This window comes from Erpetoichthys calabaricus, chromosome 2 (assembly GCF_900747795.2).
Source record: "Erpetoichthys calabaricus chromosome 2, fErpCal1.3, whole genome shotgun sequence".
In the NCBI taxonomy this organism is placed as follows: domain Eukaryota; kingdom Metazoa; phylum Chordata; class Cladistia; order Polypteriformes; family Polypteridae; genus Erpetoichthys; species Erpetoichthys calabaricus.
In genome coordinates, this window is record NC_041395.2 from 3,159,134 (window position 1) to 3,176,804 (window position 17,671).

General features: G+C 44.8%; 1 protein-coding gene across 1 annotated transcript in view; it reads left to right on the plus strand.

Moving 5' to 3' along the window:
- The window catches only part of LOC127526859 (uncharacterized), an 84,506-nt gene that overhangs the window by 48,519 nt on the left and 18,316 nt on the right, over positions 1 to 17,671 (plus strand). Inside the window, exons 17-21 of the mRNA XM_051924009.1 lie at positions 2,679 to 2,801; positions 4,069 to 4,242; positions 5,077 to 5,184; positions 9,075 to 9,200; positions 11,002 to 11,127. Of these exons, the coding sequence (XP_051779969.1) occupies positions 2,679 to 2,801; positions 4,069 to 4,242; positions 5,077 to 5,184; positions 9,075 to 9,200; positions 11,002 to 11,127 (657 nt within the window). The remainder of the gene's footprint in view (positions 1 to 2,678; positions 2,802 to 4,068; positions 4,243 to 5,076; positions 5,185 to 9,074; positions 9,201 to 11,001; positions 11,128 to 17,671) is intronic.

Sequence of the window (17,671 nt, forward strand, 5' to 3'; positions counted from 1 at the left end):
TCATTCTGATTTTATTACATTTTTAGAGAACCTTCTCAATTAAAAACCATCCCACTTCAAACGTCAACCTGAAGCAGTCACTTCTATGGCAGTTGGATGAGTGTCATCCCCCAACCTAAACACACACACACACACATGCAGACCCTTGTGACCTTAAGCACTAATCATCTGTGATTCTCTGAGCTCCTCGTGTCCTCTTCCTCCACAGTTCTCTTGTTCGAGACAGCACAATGTCTCGTGGTTTCAATGTGAATGCTTGTCACAGAAACATGCAGTATCTACTGGTCTTGATTTCGATGACAACATTCTTTGTGTGTGTGTGTGTGTTTGTGTGTGTGTGTGTGTGTGTGTGTGTGTGTGTGCATGTGTGTGTGTGTGTGAAGACCTCAACTCCATTTCTCAGTCAGGTTTAATCATCCCTAATGTAGGAGGACTCTTAGGGTTCACCAGTCAGGCCGTTTAGAGGGTACCTCTGTGTCAAAAGCAGAGCCCTCAAGAGGCCACAAGTGGTCCTCCAGAATTTCAACAGGGCACCATACCATGTGAAACACATGGCGATGGCCGTGGAGAATGTAATGGTCACTGTGAGGGAGGACACAGACAGAAACAAGTGGCTCCTCCATGTTACTTTTTCAAGTAGCAGCTGGTGACCTAAACTGGACACTCAGTGCTTTCAAAATTGATGACTTGAGGATATTAAAAACAAATGGGGGCCATTTGTTAGAGATCAAAGACACTGGAAGTGGTTCTGAAGCTTGAATGGAAGACATCCCATAAGTAACTTTAAAGATGCCACACGACAACGACCTATTTCTGTCAAGTGTCAGTGGTACTGAATTTGCAGGAGAAAGTCCTTCTCAGTGTCGGCAACATCTACCACTACTTTTTTGTGCACGTGTGTGTTTCTAAGCTCCAATACCTGGCTGAGCTACACTCTGAAGGTAAGCTCACCTAACTTGTCTACCACCATGTTACAAACAGAGGTAGTTACAGTGATCCTCTCCTTGTCTGGTGTCCTCTGTCACCTGATCAGTCTGTCCGTAACGCAGCATCCTGCATTGTTCCTGTTCCAAAGCAAGCAGTTGTCTCTTCATCTAATAGCTACAGACCAGTGGCACTTAAGTCTCACATCATGAAGACCTTTGAGAGGCTGGTCCAGGACTCTTTGAGTCCTCTTGTGGTAAACCAGCTGGACCCACTTCTGTTTGTCTATCAGATCAAGGCTGGAGTGGAGGATGTAGTTATCTATCTGCTCCACAAGACTCAACAAAGCTGGCTACACTGTGAAGATTCTGTATTTTGATTTCTCCAGCACCTTCAGTACCATCCAGTCATCCTTGTTAAGGGGTAAACTCAGAGATATACAGGGGGATGAGGCTGTGATGTCCTGGATGATGGACTATCTGTTAGGAAGACCACCATCTGTGAGAGTTAACAACACTTGAGTAGCACAAGGAACAGGCCTGTCTGCTTTACTCTTCACTTGGAAATATAACAGCAGGTCAGGTCACTTGTAGAAATTCGCAGATGATTCTGCACTTATGGGGTGAACTGATAAGGGGGGTGAGACAAAGGAGAGGAGTCAGGGACAGAACTTTGAGAAAACTCTACATCTCACCATCAGCAAAACCAAAGGAGCTGCTTATTGACTTTTGCCACACCAAAGACCCTCTATGTCTGGTTAATATTCAAGGACTGGATGTAGAAGTGGTCCACTCCTACAAGTTACTTGGGGGTCCACATCAATGTCAGGTTGGACTGGCCTTGAAACACAGAGGAACTATAGAAGAAAGGGCACTTCAGGCTGGTTTTCCTTAAGCGTTCCTTTAATGTAGAAAGTGACATCCTTCACGTCTTCTATAACTCTGTGATGGCCAGTGTGGTGTGCTGGGCTGGTAACATCACTTCAAGAGAGGACCACCGAATATCAACAAGCTAATTAAAAGGGCAGGCTCAGTTATGGGACACACTCTGGAAACCCTGAAGGTCATAGCAAAGGAGAGAATGAAGACAAACTGAGTGCCATTATGAACAAAGCTGCACATCCTCTCTGTGACAGACTAACAGTGATACGTCTGTATAGTGCCTCTAGGGACTGGGACTGCCAAGTCACAAGTTCTCTTTCTTTTTAGTCCTTCTGGTTTTTGTGCGTGTGCATATTTAGGTATGTAAGCAGGCAGGCCTTGTGGTGCAGTGTTTATGGCTTTGGACTTCAGACCCTGAGGTTGTGGGTTGAAATCCCGCTACTGACACTGTGTGACCCTGAGCAAGTCACCTGACCTGCCTGTGCTCCAATTGGAAAAACAAAACAAATGTAAGCAATTGGATCATAAAGTCGCTTTGGTTGAAGGCATCATCTAAACAAGTAAATATATGTCAGTATAGGTCAACCGAAGTATTAAAAGCAGAGATTTCTGTCTGTCCACCTAACATCTTGGTCTTACAATTCCAAACCTGATGGACACCAAACTCCACCATGACTGAAAGCGTGATCCTATATACCTTACCACTGATAACACTCTGCATCTCATTTATGTTCCAGTGTTTGTCAAAGGTGGCGATGGCCAAACATCGAAGAGACCATCCGACCAGTAGTTTAAGTGTTGAGTCCCAAATCTTCTGTGTCTTGTTGTCCTTGTTTTCTTTGGATACATATTGTGTTCTTGATGTCTTTTCAGATCTGACGATGACCTGCCAGAGCTGCATTTCTACTGCGATCGACTACTACTGCCCGAATGCAACGATCCAATGTCCTTCTCAGTGGAGAGTTTGTGCGACTTCTGTAGAGCTGTACACGAGTTGTGAGTAACCTTAGTGAAGCTCTGCATCTGTCTTGCTATTCACTTTGATCCCATGGAAGATGCTGAACAACTGACAATATAACTTGATTAATCTCAAAGCTGATAGTTTACAAGCATTGGTTTGAAAGAAAAAGTAAAATGCCGTTTGTATGTGTGATAAACTAGAGAAGAAACAGAGCGTAATGTTGGGTGTCAAACGGTCAGCTCTACACTTGGCATGACAAATGATTGGAAATTCTGATCCAGACCAGATTCAGTGGCAAAGAAACAAATACAAATAGAAGGAGGAAATGTTGGAAGAGAAGTGTCCATGTGTAAAAGACGAGGGAGAGAAACTACAGTATATGGTTGTTCATAAGATGCTTCCACAGTTTGATGGTTCCTGCTCTGTGTTGCAATGACAGGTTACCAGCTTTCTCCTGATTGGCAGGCCTCACTAAGAACCTCTCTGACAAAGAGAGCGTCACTAAAAGGTTTTAGGCAGGGACGTTGGCAAATGCAACATTATGGAGTGGTTAAGAAGATGACAGCCTAGGTGTAGCACACAATGCACCCCAGAGAGACACCTTGCCATTTATCCACAGGGATAGTTAGCCCAGAGTGGAAAAATCAAGATCACCTGTCCAATCGAGGGTATGCAGTAGAAGGAGCTCAGGCCTGTGGCCTTAAACTAAGTGCCGATCACCCTGGAGTGGGTGGCAGTCCTGAGCTGGACGTGATCCCTTTGCTAAGGTTTAAAGCCACCTCACCATCACAGATCATTTCCGAGTTTGATGGGAAGAGGAATGTGGTGCTTTGGGAAGAATTGTGGAAGTTGATCCTTGTGGAGGGCTGTGTAGGTTGGCATGGCCGAGCCACCTGTCTTGACAGATGAGGACTCCAGTCTTGATTAGGAAGACTTGGAGATACGGCAGTGGATTTGATCTCTTCTGGTTGTCATTTTGGCGACTCATTTTTTAGTTATTTTGTATAAGAAATGTGACATGTTTATACACTTTTTGTGATATTCTGGTGTCTCCTGGATGTCATTCATGGTGCTGCCACAATCACAACATCCTAACACACTGCACATTCGGGGTGTATTTGCACATTTGGACTTCATTCTCATTCAATGACATGGCTACTACTACATTTCCGTGGATTGTTACCGATCAGCGGAGCCTTCTCTTGTATTTTATTTCTTGTATAACTTTTCTTTCTGCTGATGTGTTAAGCCTATAATTGACTGTTTGGCAATTCATCTAAATGGGTGCCCTTTCTTCTCCAGATCAGTTCGATGAGCTTTTCTACTCCTACAATGGTTACTACAAATCCCCATATTATTCTCGTCTCTGTGTGACTCCAGACACCTGTAATGGCAGCGGATCTGTTAACTACGGATACAAGAGCTGGACAAAGATTGTGGAGTGTTGCACTTCTGACATGTGTAACAGTGAAGGAGGTAGGAATAAAAGTGAGACTTGTTCAAGAAACAAATTTGATTTTACACACGGCCAGTAGCTCAGAGATGTGCGGTGCATCTTCTGGACGTGTCTTGTCGGCTTTAAAGTGAAGGCCCCTGATGTGCTGTCTATGTCGGTGACAACTGAAAAGACAGCAGATCTCACAAAGTGCCCTCTCTGGTATCTTGGGGCCGCTCTGCATGTGGCGCCCTGCTGGCACTTTACTTCTCGAGAGGCACGTTCTACATCTGTGACCACAGCTTTTCACTCCAAACAAGTCCTATTTTCCCGTTTCTGTCTTTTATCCTGTAATTCCTTACATCATCCTCTCTTTCCTTATTGGTCTTATTTATGTAGCAAGATTCTTCTTCTATTCGTCTTGCTTCTTGTGAAATAGTTTTGATAGTTAAAGTGCTGCTAACTGAATTGGAGGCAGGTGGAGATCACCATGGAGTTTTGCACCCTCGGCTGATCTGCTCTTTGTTAACTCTTTGGACAGAATTAATCCAACCAAAGAGCTTCTTACGGGGCCTAAAAACTGGGACTGAAATCCAAAGTGCATTTGTGTCAAATGATAGTAATTGGTAGCAACATGAGAGCAGAAACGGGACACAGCGATCCCACGTGTGGTCTTTGTCTGTCAGGAGTTCTTTGCACGTCTGTGTGGCTTTTCCGTTGGGTTTCCTCCTGCATCCCCAGAGATGAACAGGTTAGCCTTCAGCCCCCCGTAATGCAGAACTGGATAACCTGGGTTTAAGAATGTCAGCTTGTGATGGGTGATAAGCTTCATGTCTGTGCTGTGACGTGAGAATGAGATGTCATTGTCATTGCAGGTGTCATACCCAGTGAGCCAAATGGACTGGTGTGCTGCTTTGGAAGTAGTGGTGATTGTAAGATGTTTGTGCCCTGCAAAGGCACTGAGGACCACTGCTTTACTTCAGGTAGGTGAACAGTCATTTCAAGGCAATCTCGTCATAATTTAGTTGGCTGCTCTTCAGAGGCACTTGACGTGACATTGTCAAATGTAGAAAATGTTACATTATTAGAACTGATACAATGTTTTGAACCTTTCGTCAAGTTTTTACTTGTAAAATGAAGATGTAAGAGGATCAGTGTGTAATGAAGAGTATCCTAAGAAGGGCTTACCTTCACGCTGTCGTTCCTCAGCTTGGGTTGGCCACTCTGGACTCACACAAATTCCTGTGCTGTGTGCGTCAGTCAGCAGGGCGCCATGAAATGAATGGGCCCAACTCATTCCATAAAGTCGGCCTCCTCTCACGCGTCTCAGGCCATGCTGGCATTCTGGTTCCCACTTGATGACCCATTTCACATTGTGCCACTCAAAAAACAAGTGTGTGATTGATAGATAGATAGATAGATAGATAGATACTTTATTAATCCCAATGGGAAATTCACAATTGATTATTGATTGATTATTATAAGAAACTTTTAATGCATTTTGACATCTTGCCTGAAGAAGGGGCCTGAGTTGCCTCGAAAGCTTGCAAATTGTAATCTTTTTAGTTAGCCAATAAAAGGGGTCATTTTGCTTAGCTTTTCTCAACATCATTTAACCTAAAACATGAATCTGCTTTCACCAACTCTGATTGAACAGAGCGAAAGAAATGAATGGCATCCAGAAAATGACACACATTTCTGCCTAGATTTAGAAAAGTTACTATATTTGGTTGAAAACGTAATTAAGGTAAACTTCTAGCTATCCAAGGCTCTGGATGAAGGGTCAGTTCCAGTTATTTCCTCGTTTGCTCTTTACAAGTTACATGGTGGTACAGGTTGCTACGAGGTTTGCGGTGGTAGCCGATGTAATTCCTTTGGAAGTTGCTAACAGGAACAAACACATCTTAAACTGGAACTTCTTCCTGAATTGCATATCTGAGGTTTGGTTCAGGTCCCTCAATCAGTGGCGTCATATTGAAAGAAGAATCTTCAAGGCCAAGAGATGACCCTTAGGGGCCTGTGTTGGGGCCGCTGTTATATTTAATATATATAAATGATTTCGATAGGCATATACATATTGTGCATAACAAGGTGGTTAAGTTTGCAGATGATACCAAGACAGGTGGACTGGCAGATAATCAAGAATCCATTGACTTATCACAGATGGGCCTGGGCAGATGAAATGTAATGTCAGTAAATGTCAAGTGTTACATGTAGGAAATCAAAATGTTAGGTTTGAATACACAATGGGATATCTGACAGTTGAAAGTAGCCTTATAAGAAGGATTTAGGAGTCACAGTATACTCCATGCTATCAACTGCCAGTCAGTGATCAGAAGCCATGAAGAAGGCTAACAGAATGTCAGGTTATATAGCGCCTTGATGTGTGAGTACAAGTCACAGGAGGTTCTGCTCAAGCTTTATAACACACTGGTGAGGCCTCATCTGGAGTCCTGGGTGCAGTTTTGGTCTCCAGGCTACAAAAAGGATATAACAGCACAAGAGAAGGTCCAGAGAAGAGCGACTAGGCTGATTGAGGGCTACAGGAGGAAAGAGTAAAAGAGCTGAGCCTTTACAGTTTAAGGAAAAGAAGATTAAGAGGAGACCTGACTCATCCATCCATCCATCCATCCATCCATCCTTTCCGCTTATCCGAGGTTGGGTCGCGGGGGCAGCAGCTTGAGCAGAGATGCCCAGACTTCCCTTCCGGGAGAATCCCAAGGCGATCCCAGGCCAGCCGGGAGACATAGTCCCTCCAGTGTGTCCTGGGTCTTCCCCGGGGCCTCCTCCTGGTTGGACGTGCCTGGAACACCTCACCAGGGAGACGTCCAGGAGGCATCCTGATCAGATGCCCGAGCCACCTCATCTGACTCCTCTCGATGCGGAGGAGCAGCGGCTCTACTCTGAGCTTCTCACCCTATCTTTAAAGGAGAGCCCAGACACCCTGCGGAGGAAACTCATTTCAGCCGCTTGTATTCACAATCTCGTTCTTTCGGTCACTACCCATAGCTCATGACCATAGGTGAGGGTAGAAGCGTAGATCGACTGGTAAATTTCACCACGACAGACCGATGTAGAGTCCTCATCACGGTGGATGCCGCACCGATCCGCCTGTCGATCTCATGCTCCATTCTTCTCTCACTCGTGAACAAGACCCCGACATACTTGAACTCCTCCACTTGAGGCAGGATCTCGCTCCCAACCCTGAGAGGGCACTCCACCCTTTTCTGGCTGAGGACCATGGTCTTGGATATGGAGGTGCTGATTCCCATCCCAGCTGCTTCACACTCAGCTGCGAACCGATCCAGAGAGAGCTGACAATCACGGCCTGATGAAGCAAAGAGGACAACATCATCTGCAAAAAGCACTGACCCAATCCTGAGCCCACCAAACCGGACCCCCTCAACGCCCTGGCTGCGCCTAGAAATTCTGTCCATAAAAGTTATGAACAGAATCGGTGACAAAGGGCAGCCCTGGCGGAGTCCAACTCTCACTGGAAACGGGTTCGACTTACTGCTGGCAATGCGAACCAAGCTCTGACACCGGTTGTACAGGGACTGAACAGCCCTTATCAGGGGGTCCGGTACCCCATACTCCCAGAGCACCCCCCACAGGATTCCCCGAGGGACACGGTCGAACGCCTTTTCCAAGTCCACAAAACACAGACTGGTTGGGCGAACTCCCATGCACCCTCCAGGACCCTGCTAAGGGTGTAGAGCTGGTCCACTGTTCCATGACCAGGACGAAAACCACACTGTTCCTCCTGAATCTGAGGCTCGACTATCCGACGGACCCTCCTCTCCAGAACCCTCGAATAGACTTTTCCACGGATGCTGAGGAGTGTGATCCCTCTGTAGTTGGAAAGAGGGGGACCACCACTTAACTCACATGCCATTTAGTTGAAGTCTGAAAGTTCAGAAAGTCCTCCTGTCCACCACTCTGTTTGGTTGTTTGGAGACCTGACTGAAGTGTTTAAAACTATTGAGGGAATTAGTGCAGTGGATCGAGACGGTGACTTTAAAATGAGTTCATCAAGAACACGAGGACACCGTTGGAAACTTGTGAAGGGGATATTTTGCACAAACATTAGGAAGTTTTTCTTCACACAAAGAGCCACAGACACCCGGAATAAGTGACCAAGTGGTGTAGTAGACAGGAGGACTTTAGAGACTTGATAGGACTGGTGTGCTTTGTTGGGCTGAGTGGCCCGTTCTCATCCAGAGTGTTCTAGTGGACCTTTATTGTGGGCCATTTGGTTGAACACTTCTTGTCAATATCCACTTAACTCACATGCCATTTAGTTGAAGTCTGAAAGTTCCTAAAGTCCTCCTGTCCACCAGTCTGTTTGGTTCTTCCTTTTAAAGCTTCAGTCTTTGCGTATACTGTATGTCATCTTCTTTAGAAAAAAGAAATAAAAAGATAAAAATGTTCAGTGTTCACCATGGCCCTGCCACCCTTCTCTGACACTCTCAATTCTTCATCCCATAAAGGCTCATTTTATGGTGGCCCAATTTATGTGTCTGTTCCACCACTGACTGGCTGCCCCTCAAGATGTCCAAAATCTCCAACTTGTGACTGAGACGTGAGACTTGAGAAGGTGCAGGACGTGTCGGAAGGCCTGTCACTCGGTGGATGCCTAATTTGTCAGCAGGAATGACATTTTATGTTTTGTTTTTCCCTTTTGAGTTTTGCTTTTGGAGTGGATCAGCTGTTCAGTTCTGAGGCCATGAACGTTAAATTAGCAGTAGTGTTAGGGTGAACATGGCGCAGCTGTTGCACTGTAGCTTTGTTTGCTGGGGACTGTCATATCCCACAAACCAGCATGCCTTCCAGGTTCATAAAATGAGCTCCTATTGTTTCTGGATTATTGCAGAAAACGGATTCCTGGGATGTGCTTCAAGCAGTGTGTGCAAGAATCCAGGAATAGCAAACCAAATCTTGGAAATTTCGAGCCCTTCACAGATCTCCTGCTGCCAAGGCTATCTTTGTAATAAACCTCGTAAGTAATTTCTTGCATTTGCTCAAATTGTTTTGCCAAAACAGAAAAAAGAATACTGGGAATTTTTTGCATTCCATAAAATGTTGTGTGTTTTCCTCAAAACAAATCTTCTCAACATGAATAAAATATGACCTTTAAAGGTAAGAATTATTACAAGGTGTACAAATAAAAACGTAGAGTATGTTTTATATCATGCCGTTTCATTGAAAGGCAGACTCTGATGTGGAATGAGGTGGTATGACTGGAGCTGCAGACTCCTCGAGGATCTCATGGGAGTGATGGGCTTGTCTTACTGGTGTGGTCCTGTGGTGGTCCTTGCTGTGCACTTTTCATAACTGTATTGTTTCTTTTTTATAGACAAACATAAGAATTACAAAAAAATATTCACGTCTGCTGTGTATACTGCATATAAAATTTAGTAAAGAGCTCTGTTGGTGCCTGCAAAGGGAAAACAAAATGAGGTTATTCCTGCACTGAAAAGGGGAGATGGCAATACAGACAACATTTCAGCTGCATCTCCCGTTTAGCCGTGCTACTGATTCCAAAGCTGGGAATGAGCCCCCGATCTCTAGGAGTCACCTGCTGTATTTCTGAAATGAAATTCAGCCGTGATGCCAAATCTTAGGGTTTCAGAAATTCATCCAGTTTAGCATCCTACAAATATGAGCAGAGCACTGGCTGGGACCCCTTATGTCACATCATGAGATGGTGACCTGATGTTCACTGAGTAATAAACGCCCCAGCTTCCAGTTTTGCATTTAGTCAGATATGTGCCCTGTGCCAGTCTCGGAACAGTGGAAATGCAGGAATAATGTGGGCGAATGAATTCACGTTATAGACGAGGGTCCCCAAAAAAAAAAAAATAAAAGTAAAGAGACTCTGTGGGTCTTCAGAGGATGGGTGACCTTCTTGGGACAACGACAACGCTGTAAGTGGCACGATCACAGGGGCAAGGAAACTACATGATGTACTGAGACATGAGAGGCAACAACGAAAAATGTAAAGGACCGCAAGATACGCGTTAGTCCAAGAACCACACCAAGGTGAAAATCGTGAACTCCATCAGAGCCAAAGGGGGACAATGAAAATTCAGGAGCCAGGACTCAGAGCGAGAAATTTATTACTCGGAAGTCAATACATAAAAGGCTTTTAATAGATTGGAAAGGAAAAGTTTTATCTGCAAAACTTGGATAGGGAAGGTGACCTTTTAGCTGCTTCATGTAATTAATGCCTGACGTCATGATGACGAGATCAGAAAATAGCTGCGCTCACTGAAAATAAAAATGGTGTCATGGCAAGATGCTAAAAAATACTCTACTTAGACATTTTACTTTAAGAACATGACATTCATAATCTTTGTGTCCCAAACCTTAAACAGAAGTGTAGAGTGAATCAGTTGATGCATGGTGAGCCGCATAAAAAATGTAAAAAAATAAAACCAATTAAAACACGCGAGCGACGCAGTGAACGTCAAGGCTGTGTGTGGCCTACTGGCTAAGACATGGAGCCCAACCGTAAATGAGACGGCTGCCCGCTCTCGCGCTGTCTCAGCCTCTGGGCAGTCTTTCATTTTCAGCAGATAATATGACCTGCCAGCCTATGTTGTGCGACACGTCAGTACTTAGAAAGTGGCTCAGCACAGGGTTCAGCTTTAAAGATATTCTACCGAAGCAAGTGAGTTTAAACATAAACAGTTACAATGTTCAACTTACTGTAATGGCCAACAAGAAGAGTTCTTATTAATACTTTATTCCAAAGATTGTTCTCCTCACTTATTCCAATTTCTGTTTGGATTTTACAGCCTCCATACTGCTTTGTCACAACTGTCATATTTACAGTCCTGGGGAAACTTGTGAAAACAAGTCTAACTCCGTTGTGCCCTGCGATTCTTTGTCCTCGATGTGCAGTTCTGGACAGGATGGAAATGGTGAGTCAATTGCTGAAGGTATGCGCAGCTTTAGACCTTCCTGTTATGGGTAATCACAGTAAATTACGAGTTGTAGACGCTGAGGCCATTGGAGCAAATGCACCTCCTGGTGCCGATTTAGGTGTTTTTAGAAAAGTAGTAAAACCAGAGATCATGGCGATGAATCAAATAAATCAGCAGTAGCAGGCAAGCATTAAAAGGTAGGATGGCAAGCAGACAAATACAGGAACGAGGTAATGGGGGGTCTAACTTCCCCATAAAAAATGTAATGACAGCTTGAGGGCCCAGCTCTGAGCACTCACCCAGCAAGGTTCTTCACATGTCTTATCTGGCTGTAATAAGAGGTCCAAGAGAAAGAAAGCAGAGGAGCCATCATCATCATCAGGCACTCTTTGGACGTGAGCAGGTTGGCCTGGAATCAAAATGGCAAAGATTTTAGCAGATGTTTGTTAGTCAGCAAATGTTAAGCAAGCAAGATGATATCTTTTCTACAAGGACACATCTTTCAATTGGAGGGCAGTAGAAACGTAAACAACCTGAAGGGACAGACTCAGAATGAGCAGGAAGAAGAAAACGACGTCAGCCTGCAAGAGCTGAGGTGAAACCGACATATTGTGAGGCTTTGATGAGAACTGGCCACTCTGCCGAATTTGACTTTTCACTTCCTGTTGACCTAAGCACAGGAAGAAGAAATGTGAAGTCAGTCAGTCAGTCATTATCCAACTCGCTATATATCCTAACTACAGGGTCAAGGGGGTCTGCTGGAGCCAATCCCAGCCAACACAGGGCGCAAGGCAGGAAACAAACCCCAGGCCAGGGCGCCAGCCCACCGCAGAGAAATAGGAAGCTTTTTTAAAATCTCTTTAATTGATTACACGTGCGTTCCTGTGGAAGACTTTGCTTTAAAGTAACAGTTGGCATCCACTCCACGTACACCTTTCATATTTTTCAACACATCAAGTATGTTCCCTCTTACTCTCCATTTGCTTAAACTGAAAACGTTCAGCTCCTTCAGTCTCTCCGCACAGCTCAGATGTCTTAGACCTGAATGTGCACAAATCAGCCTGGTCGCTCTTCTCTGGACTTTCTCATTTCTATAACAGGGACACCAAAACTGTCCACGGTAATCCAGGTGAGGCCTCACTAGAACATTATACAACTCCAGCACAACCTCTTTTGGCTTGTACTCCACACGTTGGGGGTGCTATATAATCTGACATTCTGTTAGCCTTCTTCATTGTTTCTTGATGTCAATGAAGGCAAGTCCACTACAACTCTCAGCTTCTGTACTTTCAGGTTTCAGACCTCCATTGCGTATTCAAACCTCACATTTTTATTTCACCACGGAACTCTTTGCATTTACTTACAATAAATTTGATCTGCAACAAGTCTGCCCAGGCCAGTGCTGTCCAAGTCCATCAGTAACAATTTAGCTGACCTCTGCCTATGTTGGTGTCATCCAGCACCACACTCTCCACATGGTCACCCCGATAAATAAAATGTGTAGTTGATGATTTTCCTTCTTATTGCTCAAAATTATGGGATTTCTAGCAGTGTACAAGATACTTTATGGTAATCGAAGGTCCCGTTACTGCGCATTGATGACCAAATGCTGTAATCTTGCTCTTGTACCATTGTACTGTATCTACTGTATGTATATAATAAAATGCTGCATATGCCCAGTCGCTCAAAGCAATCTGATTTGTTCGTTTGGCTTTGGTCTGATTGGTCAGTTTCACTGTGGCTGCTCAGTCAAATGTGACTGGAGACAGGAAGCACCAGGCAAGGCATGCTGACACACATGAGGATTCTGAGGAAAGGCTTAGGAGGAACACTGAGAGTCCCCTTCAAACACGGGAAATAATCACAAGAATATGGAAGATGTTTCCAGAGAGGGCAGTCAAAATGAAGAGCTTGAGAAGCACGTTTTAAAGGAACACAGTCAGGACAGGAAGTGCTGGCTAAGACAAGTTGAGACACACAAAGATAGTAAAGAAAAGTGCAGGACAAACACTTAAGGCAAGAGGGGTAAATATTTATAAATGCATTCTATTGTAGCTAATATGCAATAAATCAAATATGAAAAATGCTCTTAGTTAAGGCTTCTGTAGCCGAGGATCGGACTGCCAAGGTCCCCGCAATCACATCATACACGGACACGGACTACGCACACAAAGGCCACCCCACCCTGAACTTCTGACCGGCATTAAGCCCATCAGAGGCACATTTAGATGCTGTGTGTGAAATGGCGCTGTAATCTGCTCTAGGCACCTGTCTCATGCTGAACACCAGTCCAGCCTAAACTCAAACTGTGCACTGATTCCTCCCATTGCTCCCAGCACACTGCAGGTGACTGCTGGGAACTGAAGTCCTCTCTGTTACTCTGCCATTGACACATTGCAGGAATGGACTTGTCCTTGAATAGACAGAACATCCTCACATCAAACTGGTCACCTGATGGCTGTTTTATGACACTATCTGCTTTATCTGCCCCAATTGCTTAACATTTACCTTTTTGACAAGCATCCCCTTCTCATTTACATTTACTTTTATTTGCTTAGCAGACGCTTTTACCCAAAGTGACCTTAAAGATCAAGTAACATTAGGCTAGGGTCTATTTGTAGTAAGTGTAATAGGAAAGGTAAAAAAAAGTTGATTACCACAAATGAAAAGATGTAATAACTCATACATTTGCAATCGTACATTATAGTCAATGAATAAATGAAACCAAATAACCAAAACTGTAAAGTATCACAGCACAAAGGCTTTTCATTGAACAGATGGGTCACCAATCACCATTTAAATACATTGAGGGAATCAGCAGTACAGGTTGAGGTGGGCAACCTGTTCCACAAACTTGGAACCACCCGTGAAAAGAGTCTGGATTGAAACTTGAGGCCATGTAGAGGTGGCATCACCAGCCACTGTTCTCTGGCAGACTTGAGTGGACAAGAAGGACCATAGCACTTCACCAGTGTTTCCATATACTCTGGTGCTGACCCATTGACTACTCTGTAAATTTGAACTTAATGTGTGCTGCTACAGGGAGCCAATGTAGCGACTTGAAGAGAGGAGTGACATGAGCCCATCTCAAATGTATCTTGAAATGTTTTTGAGATTTTATGTTAGGTGTCAGTTTTGTGGCCCCACCACACTCAATTATGTGAGATTGTTCTCTTCATTGGCCAAACCAGTAGTACACAGACAACCTGTCTACAGACCCACATTGTATTGAAAATCTCATCAGAAACTTCCAAAGACTTTGCTGGACATTTATCGTATCCAACAATCTTGACCAGACATTGTTCTCCTCTCTTGCTTAATGAATCTTAGTCTGAAGAGGTCTATGGATGTTTTACATCTAAGATGTCTCACTTAAAGGTTTTCCAATGCTGTATCTTGTCCTAGAGTGTATATAAACACAGGGAACTCCAGTTTCTGTATTACATCTCACCTGAAGAAGGAGTTGCCTTGAAAGCTTACATATTGTAATTTTTTAGTTGGCCAATAAAAGGGGTCTTTTTGCTTTACTACTCAATACATTGGCCAAACTTGATGTTCTTCTGCACAGGGCACTGTGACCAGATGCCTAGACAAAGGCAGCCAACTTAGATGGATAGATAAATAAATAAATACATAAATAAATATGAATACACACACATTATGATCTGAACACACACACCAAAATGACAATAAAGGAAGAAAAATTAATAAAAATAAAACTTCAGCCTTGACTTTTACAGTCCCAGTGAGGTGCTATACAGGCGTATTGCTGTTGGTATAAAAGAACACCAGTTGTGTTTCTTGGCATGCTTCTGCTAAATAATCATAATAATAATAATTTGTTGACTGGTTTGTCAGAGAGCGGATATGCAGCATTTTTTATAATGGCACCCAGTTTTGTTTTAACTCTCTCCTTCGCTTCTGTCTCCAGAGGGTCCAGGTTGTGTCCCATAATTGAGCCTGCCCTCTCAGTTAGCTTTTTGATTCAGTGAGCCTCTCTTGAAGTGATGATGCCAGCCCAGTACACCACACTGACTATCACAGAGTTGTAGGAGATATGAAGCATGTCACTACCCACAAGCAGTCTCCTAAGGAAAGAGAGCCTGCTCTGCCCTGTCTTCTGCACTTGCTCTGTGCTCTGAGACCAGTCCAACCTGTCATTGATGTGGACCACCTCCACACCCACATCCTGAATAGGGTCTGGACATGTGGCAAAGGTGAATAAGCAGTTCTTTGGTTTTGCTCATGTTAAGTTGCAGACAATTCTTAAAGTTCTCCACCTGACACCTCTCCTCTGTCTCATTCTCATTACTAATAGACCCCTTAAGTGTAGAATCATCTGAGGATTACTTCAAGTGACATGATCTACTGTTATATTTATAATTGAAAATGAACAGAGTTAAGAGAAGAGTGGACAGGCCTGATCTTTGCGGTGTTTCAGTGTTGCTCACACAGTCCTTGAGTCTCAAAAACTGTGGTTTGTCAGACAGATGGTCCATCATCTAGGAGACCACAGGTTGATCCATCTCATCCATCCATCCATCCGTCCTCTTCCGCTTATCCGAGGTCGGGTCGCGGGGGTAGCAGCTTGAGCAGAGATGCCCAGACTTCCCTCTCCCCAGCTTCTAGCTCTTCTGGGAGAATCCCAAGGCATTCCCAGGCCAGCTGGGAGACTAGTCCCTCCAGTGTGTCCTAGGCCTTCCCCAGGGCCTTTTCCCGGTTGGACGTGCCCGGAACACTTCACCAGGGAGGCGTCCAAGAGGCATCCTGATCAGATGCCCGAGCCACCTCATCTGACTCCTCTCGATGCGGAGGAGCAGCGGCTCTACTCAACTGAGCTTCTCACCCTGTCTTTAAGGGAGAGCCCAGACACCCTGCGGAGGAAACTCATTTCAGCCGCTTGTATTCGCGATCTCGTTCTTTCGGTCACTACCCATAGCTCATGACCATAGGTGAGGGTAGGAACATAGATCGACTGGCAAACTGAGAGCTTTGCCTTATGGCTCAGCTCCTTTTTCACCACGAAAGACCGATGCAGAGCCCTCATCACTGCGGATGCCGCACCGATCCGCCTGTCGATCTCGCGCTCCATTCTTCCCTCACTCGTGAACAAGACCCCGAGATACTTGAACTCCTCCACTTGGGGCAGGATCTCGCTACCAACCCTGAGAGGGCACTCCACCCTTTTCCGGCTGAGGACTATGGTCTCGGATTTGGAGGTGCTGATTCCCATCCCAGCCGCTTCACACTCAGCTGTGAACCGATCCAGAGAGAGCTGAAGATCACGGCCTGATGAAGCAAACAGGACAACATAATCTGCAAAAAGCAGTGACCCAATCCTGAGTCCACCAAACCGGACCCCCTCAACACCCTGGCTGCACCTAGAAATTCTGTCCATAAAAGTTATGAACAGAATCGGTAACAAAGGGCAGCCCTGGCGGAGTCCAACTGTCACTGGAAACGGGTTCGACTTACTGCCGGCAATGCAGACCAAGCTCTGGCACTGATCGTACAGAAACTGAACAGCCCTTATCAGGGGGTCCGGTACTCCATACTCCCGGAGTACCCCCAACAGGATTCCCCGAGGGACACAGTCGAATTCCTTTTCCAAGTCCACAAAACACATGTAGATTGGTTGGGCAAACTCCCATGTACCCTCCAGGACCCTGCTAAGGGTGTAGAGCTGGTCCACTGTTCCACTGGTCCAGGACGAAACCACACTGTTCCTCCTGAATCCAAGGTTCGACTATCCGACGGACCCTCCTCTCCAGAACCCTCGAATAGACTTTTCCAGGGAGGCTGAGGAGTGTGATCCCTCTGTAGTTGGAACACACCCTCTGGTCCCCTTTCTTAAAGAGGGGGACCACCACCCCGGTCTGCCAATCCAGAGGCACTGTCCCTGATGTCCATGCGATGTTGCAGAGATGTGTCAACCATCTCCATATCTCTTAATAATAATACATTTTATTTATTTGTAGGCGCCTCTCTAAACACTGAAGGACACTGAGCAATAGATAAAACACAGATTATAAACAGAAGTAAAATACAACATTTAAAATCAGACAGAGCAATTGTAGTGAAAGAGAAAAAGCAGTTTTAAACAAATGAGGTTTAAGTTTAGATTTGAAGAGTGAAAATGATTCAATATTTCTAAGCTCAGATGGTAGTGAGTTCCAAAGCTGGGGAGCAGAGCAACTGAATGCTCTGTTCCCCATAGTGGTAAGACGGGCAAAGGGGACAGTCAAGTGGATGGATGAAGAGGATCTAAGGGTATGGGAGGGAATGGCAACATGGAGGAGGTCAGACAGATATGGAGGGCGAGGTTGTGGAGAACCTTAAAAGTTAACAGAAGAATTTTGAATTAAATGCGGAACTTCACTGGAAGCCAATGAAGCTGCTGCAAAACAGGAGTGATATAGTGAATAGAGGGGTTTCTAGTAATGATGCTGGTGGGCAGCTGAATTCTGGACCAGTTGAAGCTTATAAAGAGATTTGCGAGAAAGACCAAAGAAAAGGGAATTGCAATAATCGAGACGAGACG